This window comes from Conger conger, chromosome 5 (genome assembly GCF_963514075.1).
Source record: "Conger conger chromosome 5, fConCon1.1, whole genome shotgun sequence".
Lineage (NCBI taxonomy): Eukaryota > Metazoa > Chordata > Actinopteri > Anguilliformes > Congridae > Conger > Conger conger.
Window position 1 is genome coordinate 11474049 of NC_083764.1, and position 8758 is coordinate 11482806.

Below are 8758 nucleotides of genomic sequence, written 5' to 3' on the forward strand. Positions count from 1 at the left end.
TAGAAATGTGATGTAATGTGAGCAACATTCACTCATTTTCAAAAAATATGCTGAAAAAAATAAAAAGGGACAGCCTTTAAGTACAGTATTTTATTCATTTCTGCATTGAGTTTTCGCAGTCAGGATGTTGGAATGTATAAATGTATCTATTGCAATTATATTTTCAGCTCAAGACAAAATACATACCAAGCGAAATGTTACAACAACGGTGTTAGGGCAGATAAGCTGTATGCCGATAAGTAAAGACACCCATTTTAAACTAACAGTAGCTCCCATTCTTTTAAAACGCTACATTGTCTTGCCTTTTTCTAAGAGTGCGACGCAACTCGGAACATTTTCATTCAGTGCTGGTCTTGAAGGTTCACAACAGTAAAGACTATGTTGCATGCAAAATGCTTCTAAATTAGGAAAAGGATGTCTTATGGTGTTGAGGACAATGTGAGATTCACACATGTTACAGCCTTATGGCATTGTGCTAGAAATGCTTTTATGAGCACTGCATCCTGGGAAGTGTCTGATGGATTACTTCACAACACTGGAAAAGAAAAAAAAGACCATTGAATTAAGTCAGAGTTATGCAAGAACAACTGGGTTAAGATCAATCTTTCTGTGCTAGATTGGTAGCTTGTGGTGTTGAAAATACTGGAATCACTCAAATATTTATGCCACGTAACCCATATGTCCACTAGATTAATCTAGCCAAATTTCCAAAAACTTTCTCTGGACTTTTTCCCTTTCTTTTAACATTGGACAAGTCAGTCTAAATTCACAGTGTATGGAAACAATGTAAAAGCTTAGAGCTTAGCTTGAGTAAGCATGCAGCAGGTCTCTCCAGTTGAATTGGAGAGAAGGCTGTCCACAGGCACTTACATGGTGTCCTGCTTGTAGCGCTCGAGAGCTTCCTGAGCCACCACCTCTGAGAATCTGGGGTCGCTCCAGGGAATGTCCCCTGGCACTGTGAAGGACATGGGTGGGGAGTCAAACACTTCCACGGACACTTTGGTGTCCTCTGGCTCCTTGTTGTCTTCTGAGGTCCTGCACGTTATCTTGAGAGGAATAAAAAGGAGTTTTAAGACTTTTAATTTTATCATTGCTTACTGTATAATACAAAAATGTGTATGTAATGAACTGGGATTTCATGTATATAAAGCAAAAATGTGAGAAACCCTCTCAGAAGCTCACTGTTTTAATCTGGAAGATGCCATCTTTGGTCTTTGTGTTGTTGGCCAGGGCGGACACCCAACCGAACTGCCTATTGAACATGTCCAGCAGGCTGGAGGTGTTGAACATCTGCTCCTCGAACCTCCTCAGCTGCCTGCTGTACTCCTGGGTGAATTTATCCGCCATGGCCAGAGCGGCCTCCAGCTCCTCCTTCAGAGGTCCGTCCAACGGTTTCTTCCCCGAACAATCTAGGACGGATGACAGGACTTCCTGTTTACAGCTGTGAGGTCATCAGTGGTCTACGAAATGTCTCACTTGACCAATGATGCTTTTAGTATGTCACAGCTTCTTCCTCTCTCCCCAGTTCTGATGATACATTGATATGCCACTAAATATGAATGGATTATATAGCTCAAGAATCAATAAAGCTTAGCTAATTAAGAAGACAGACAAGTTTTTTTGTGTTCTGTCTGAAAATCTACATAAATCTCTTGAAAACCTGACTTCCATCTGTCTAAGCTTTGAAATCGTGACTTCTTACGCTCATGACTTCAGAGCAGACGTTTTTTTAAATGCAGTTTTGAAAAATGGCAAACTTCCACATAACTGGCTACAAAATGTGAATATGCAAAACTGAATTCCTTCAACAAACCACATTAGGTTCCCATGTTTTCTTGATTTCACAGTTCAGTGAACATAGAAAAGCAATCACTTTCAGCAAGGGAGGTCTAACATAAGGACCTTGCCCCATATACTATATATACATACTGTTAATGTACAGTACTGCACCCAGGTAAAAACTTTACATTTGAAATTGTAATCTAGTACCTCACTTTTGCTGAAGAAAGTTATGTTTATTTTTTTACTTATCTTCTCATCTGAATGCTTTTAGCAGAATTATGCAGTCAACCCCTAAAACTGCAAAAGCAGAAAGCATTGGTGCTTAGTTACCAATTGACTGGATGGCTTTGCATTTTTCGCATTCCTCCCTCAGTTTGATGCAGCCGGCTGAATTGCGGCGGATTTCCCTGCAGGTCATCTGACCGTTCCCCAAAGGCTTGGTGATGACCACGTCCTCATTAACGCTGCCATCTCCTGAAAAAAAGCAGAATAAAAGAACGTAGCTTCACGTCTGACATCTAACATTTTCATCGCCTTGTTTAGTATTCAATGGAGAAGTTGTCTTTCAGACACAAATCAAATCAAAATGCATTTTGTAGCATGCATTTCAGAAAACCCTGGCCTAACCCCCACAAGAACAAGCCCAGGGCAACAGTGTCAAGGAAAAACCTCCCAGGTCATCAAAGGACACAAAGCTAACTGACCATGTGGTACTTTGGCCTAATATCGAATCAGGGGTACCTTCAGAGGGCGTGAGGTCCAAGTCTTCATCCGAGCCCATGTAGGGTCCCAGCGAGCCGAAGAGGCCACGGGCCATGTCCATCATGGGCTGGAACATTCTGTGGAAACCGTGGAAGTCCCGGTCCTGCACCAGCGACCTGTAGGTGCGCGACCGCGGCTCGCCATGCCCGAAGAACCTGGGGAACGCGAAGGGGCTGGAGATCATGGGCTGGTGGAAGGAGCGCATGTGGTCGAACACCTTCATGCTGTCGTGGAAGATGCCGTCCACGCCATCCGCCACCTCCGTGTAGCGCTCCTCCAGGTTCTGGAACTTTGCGCTCTGCTCCTGGTCCTTCTTCTCCAGCACGTTGATGTTCTCCCCGTTGATCCAGATGGAGATGGGAGAGCTCCTGTTTAAGACTTCCTCCAGCTGCAAGAGGAGACACAACAGAAACATAGTCCAGCGTTGTACTGAAAGATTGTGCAGGGTTTCTGTAAGAAGTACTGTGGTGCGAGTACAATGATGTGTAAATACTTAAAAAATGAACGATGCACGTCACCTTGGGGACACACGCGCACACACACGCAATAGACTGCCAGTGAAGCAACACTTTCAACACTTTCAATTTCCTGATATCAGATTGCTTCAGTGGCATATTCATCAGTGACACTATTATTCTTATTATTATTATTATTATTATTATTATTATTATTATTATTAGTAGTAGTAGTACGTGCTAGCTGAAATTGTGTGCTTGTTAAGCTCCAGTCGGGGCTGGGCAAACCTTGGCTGTTCTAAGTAGGGTTATTGATGGTGATTGACGCAGAGATCTTTCATCACATAATACATCATCATAATCATCATCATCATGACCATATTAATCATCATCATTAGTAGTAGTAATAGTCATAGTAGTAGAAGTAGATGTAGTAGGAATGGTATTATTGTTACTGAACCCAGTCTGGCCCACCTGCCGGCCCACCAGGCCAGAGCCACTGCTGCAGGTCCTGGAGTAGTACTTGATGCAGGTGTTCTTCAGACAGGGCTTGCACTCCTCCCAGAGGGCCTGCATGGTCTCGTTGCACACCTCCTGCTCCTCCTCCAGCTTGACCTCCATCTCCTGCGCTGTCTTCAGGGCCTCCTGGAGGAGATCACAGCTCCACGATGAGGGTGCACTTCAGTCACACGCTTTATTTATCTTACGTAATGGCTCACTGGCTTCCCTGGCTGTAGCTCAGGAAAGCGTTGTCACACTTGATCTCGTAAATGTTATTAAGTTGCCTGTGGTGTTTTTATAGATTATCCCTGACTCCTTACTGAAATGTGCCCAGCAGAAACAGCAGAGAGATAACTGTTGAGTGAACTATTAAACCATGAAAGGTTGATCTTTTCAGTGTTCATTTTATTTGATAATTTATTATTCTATGTCCAGAGGAACAGGCATACAGTTACACAGGATGACTGCTTGCAGAATGTGTCAAAACAGCCTGTACACTCTGGCACAGAATCAGGATTACAATCTATATGTCACGTTCCTTTCTCACAATGCAGATTTATTTTCTAATATTAGGCAAAACCATGGGGCAATGGACACTCAATCTCTGCATGTTTTGGTAACCCTTCCAGAAGTATCAATAGGCTTGTAGAAAATAAACATTTTGGGTGTGCCATGGGTGAATTATTGCTGACTCAGATCAATGTTAAGACAAAATAAAAACATGCCTCCTTCTTTTGTTTGGTTTTCTCCAGGGCTGTTATGAAATTATTATGATCCTCCTGAGATTGGTCCATCACAGACTTCATCTCCTTCACTCCACTGATGGCATTCTCAATCTGCTTGTCCAGGTACTTCTCGCCCATGAGAGAAAGCTCTGCAGTGCATTATGGTTAAATCAAAGGTTTGCGATTTAATCAGAAACAAACTGTGGAATGAGGGTACATTAGCAACAACCACACCATTAAGTGAAGCCTTCATTCATCAGGCATTTCTGTAAATATATAACAGGTAAAGAATAAATGCAATTGTTATATATTTAGATATTTATAAGTGTTTCACTTATAAATCCACATTAGTCTACATTATACATTTAGTTAAAACGGATTAATTACAAACATATGCTTTTTCGAATTTTACTGTAGCATTGCAATATTATAATTTGGAAACAGGTATATCAAGAAAATTTACATAATGAGGCAAAAACTTTGTATGAAATGCAAATAACATATTTTCATTGCAAACATGGCAGCCGTGTCCCTTCAAAAGCACTGAAAAACTTCCAGATGACGATGGAATGAACTCCCCATTCCCAGACATCATTCTCCATTCCCATAGGGAGGGCTACTCACGGTTCAGCTCCTCCTTGGAGGGGGGCAGCAGGCTCTGGACAGAGTAAAACAGGAGGCAGAGCCCCAGGAGGGACCAGGAGCGGATCATCTTAGCCACACTTTCAGGAGCCTGACTGCAGGTACTTCAGCTCTCAGACTGTGGAGACAGTGAACCTGCGGGGCAGGCAAAGCAGGAGGCTCTGTTTGTAACACACACTAAGCACAAGCAGCAGAGTGGCACTGTTATTGTTGTTTCAGAGCTCCTCTAACAGATCTTAGCAAGGTACTGTGAAGGTACATTTCTTATACAAACTCACTTTAGTCCTGCGACTAAGATTGTAAACATATCTCCATGCTCATGACTACATTATCATCATACCAGAACAGTCAGCATACTGAATATTGATCATATAGATGCTGGCTTGTGCCCAACAAGATAGAGCATGAAAAATGTTTTAATTATCAACTAAAATATAACTGTAATGTGCAACTAATTTCAAAGGCAGTATGCTGAATTGACATCAGTATGCTGAGCTGGTGAGGCGAGGCGAAAGCACTAATCAAAATGAAAAACAAGGGAAAAATAATTAGTTCAGTGTCTTTGTAGCAAATAGAAAGAACATCCTGACATTGATACAGCAGCTTGCTCATATCACTTTACATAGACTGAAGAGCCAGTCAAATGTTTAGAGCAATTATACACAGTTGGTAGCTGATGGACATATTTCTTAATATGTTGCTAAGTGAATAAACATATGGACCTGAAGGGTCTTCTCCGGTATTATAGTGAACTATCCAATGCTGTCTTATTTCTTGCCATCATAATTCTACACATTCTTGTATAAAGCTATGAATTGTCTCAGTTTGCAACAACATGACCACCACATTGCAGTTTTCTCGTTTGTCTCCTGTTTGTAATGAAATCTATACAGTTACACTAAAGGATTCACAAAGTCCTTATACAAACATGGCCAGTTGAGCTGGGGCTTTAAAGCTGGCAGGCAAATGTTTTTTATTAGGATTTCCATTGGTGTGTTGTTAATTTACCCTAAAGGAAAGAACGCAGTCTTCTCTCGACAGACATAAAGGATGCAGCCTTTCACTGTATGCAAGACACATTTGTATTGGTAACGGCACACAAAGCGGGCAGACGTTCATCTCTATGGGCTGAGAGATGAAGCTGTGTCGATGTTCTGCAATGCTGATACCGCTATTTTTAGGCACTAGAAAAAAAGACTGACGATGACTAGGCTTTTTCCTCACCTGACTGCAATGTTTTGGTTGTGCTGACAATTCACCACTAGGTGGGGCTGTGTAAGGGCTACTCACTACTGCAGGAGTGCACAACAAGGGCCGATCAGGATTTTGAGTCTGCTCTTAGTTATTTATTTAGCTCAACCTAGCTTCATCTGACATTTTTAATAAGCACCAGCCACAACCATAGCCAGCAAGTGTACCCCATAGATTTGACTATGCTCAAGTACCGGAGTGAACTAGCATAGTTTATAGAGCAGCCAGAAAACAAAAATGAAGGTAATCGGTTGTGACAAAAACTAGCCTGCAGGCCGATCCCTCGAGGACCAGAGAATTGTGCACGGTGTGTGCTAGTGACTCAGGACTATGGGCCCTTTCTACAAAGAATCATTCCAGTATGACTGGGCATGGATAATCTCCATTTTCCGGCCACGGGCTGACATCCAGTGCTTTCAGTGCACAAAAAAAGGGGGTGGAATGAATGACAAACACTGACAATGAGCCCAGAATTAAGCTGCTAATAGAAGGGATTTCCAGTAATTTAGGGTTCAGTCAGAGATTTTACATGCCCATCTCACGAGAAGAGTTCCCTGCTGTACGTTACAGAAACAAATAAGTAAATCTAGTGTGATTTTTTTTCTATAGTCCTTAACATTATTCTCAAATTGACTCCAATTAATATTTATACGACCAACAGTCTCACAGAGCATCCCCAGACTATCGCAGCTGTATTGCATCACCGTCCGGAAGACAGCTGCATTTCCACGCTGTGACCATATGAATTACAAAGATAGACACAGAAACACGTCAGGCAGCCTTGGAGAGGTGATAGGCAAACACAGATACTGTCTATAAGATGCATCATTACTCTCAGAGCTGGGAGCTTTAGCTATGAATAGGAGCACTTGGAGACTAGTGCCGTTTGCCAAATTTAAACAAGGGGCCTGGTTACATAACCAGCATGCAGGCCTGTGAAGTCCTTATACAAACATGGCCAGTTGCGCTGCTGGCTTGGGGAGACACTTGTGAATGCTCTTTCAAGCTGGCAGGCAAATGCAGACAGCTGCAAATAGTCTAAGAGTGTTTTTTATTAGGATTTCCATTGGCATGTTGTTCATTTTCCCCAGAGGAAGGAACAGTCTTCTCTCAACGGACATAAAGGATGCAGCCTTTAACCGTACGCAAACACGGTTAAGAGTAGAATTGTAATTTTTTATAGGATTTTATTCCGAGAACATCTCAAAGAATTAGTAGCAGCACTTTCCCATACTCAACAAATAATCTGGAACAGATTAAAACAAGATAACAGTGTGTGCAGACTCCCACATAGCAGCATGGGGTAAATTTAAGCTACTTCAAGGAGGCAGATGGCCTAAGCTCTACATAAGCAGGGATTTGCACATTGTAATAAATCAGGAAAGAGGTCAGAATGAGAATACTCGTGGGTTTGATTACTTGCTATTCTGAATGGTTGCATTCACCTTTCTGTGCATGCAGTCACAGCAAAATCATAGCTGGAAAATCATGCAAACATAAATAATATCTGATTTTATTTTTTACCTTTGCAAAGCCTACTGTCTCCGTTGAAATATATTATTAAAAGAACCATGGATGACAGCCCACGTTTTGAAATTAATGAGCGAGGTCACACCTGTGAAAGTCATCGTCATTCAAATGACAAACATTTTTTATATCGTGCTCGTGACTAGGCACTAAAACTACAATCAAAGAGACTACAATCCCCCAAACCCATCACATCTCTCCCAAATATTTACCATCATTCAGAAAGGCATAGAATCTAGACAACGCCACTGGAACAGGTTAAACATGCATGCACATACTGCAGCGCAGGGTGGTATTTTCAATGAGCATTAGTCCCTCTGAAAGGGGTGGCGTCCGAACGCTGCTCTCCACAATCGTGTCGCAGTGGGGGTACAGTAGCGAACACACATCATCGCAGCCGCGACGCACTCACCTTCCCGCTGATCCTGCCTCTCCGCAGCAGATGAAGCGCGGCGGGACTGCGTCCTCGTAGGTATTTATACCGCGCGCTGGTGTTGACCCTGTGATTCACTCGCAGAGAATGCCCCGTGGGTTTAGACTTTTCTGGAAGTTGTGTAATTCTCGGTAACAGCACGGAGATTAGCCTGCTTTCGGCCTGAAGTGGGCAATGTTGCTCTATCAAACAGTCCAGTCCCGCCCCTATCTGCTGAAGCATAACTAATGTGGTGGGATTATGGTGATGAAGAAAGAAACGTTTTCCGTATAATTGTGAAATATGTATGATTGACAGATATACAGTATTGTTAGTTTTTGCATAATGTACGACACAAAGCCATGTGTTTTTAAAAAAAATGTATCTGTGCCATCATTACAGTATGCATACTGTTATTAGCAACGCATGCACACACACCACACACACACACACACACACACACACACACTGACTGATTGCAAAATGATTTACTGAGCCCTGCAGACCACATACCTGCTGCTCATGCCCTCAGTATCCGAGTCTCCTTATACGTATGTATGTATCTTTTCTGCCTATTTTCTTCCAGTGACATAAGGTCATTATACAACACTGACTCAAAATGATAGAGAAAAAGTTTGGTTAGAGAACCACTTGCTTGCAATCCTGTAAACAGACTTGGATTTTTAAGGGGTTCTGTCAAA

The 8758-nt window shown here is 42.3% G+C and overlaps 1 protein-coding gene across 1 annotated transcript; it reads right to left on the reverse strand.

Annotated features, from left to right (window-relative positions):
• Positions 1–75: 75 nt before the first annotated feature.
• On the reverse strand, positions 76–8265 carry clu (clusterin). Its single transcript, XM_061241418.1, has 9 exons — positions 8058–8265; positions 4850–5002; positions 4226–4374; positions 3474–3644; positions 2524–2932; positions 2113–2256; positions 1183–1409; positions 871–1046; positions 76–535 (listed from the first exon to the last, which is right to left on the reverse strand). The coding sequence occupies exons 2-9, from the start codon at positions 4935–4937 to the stop codon at positions 523–525; spliced, it is 1377 nt and encodes a 458-aa protein (XP_061097402.1). The 5' UTR covers positions 4938–5002; positions 8058–8265; the 3' UTR covers positions 76–522.
• Positions 8266–8758: the final 493 nt, after the last annotated feature.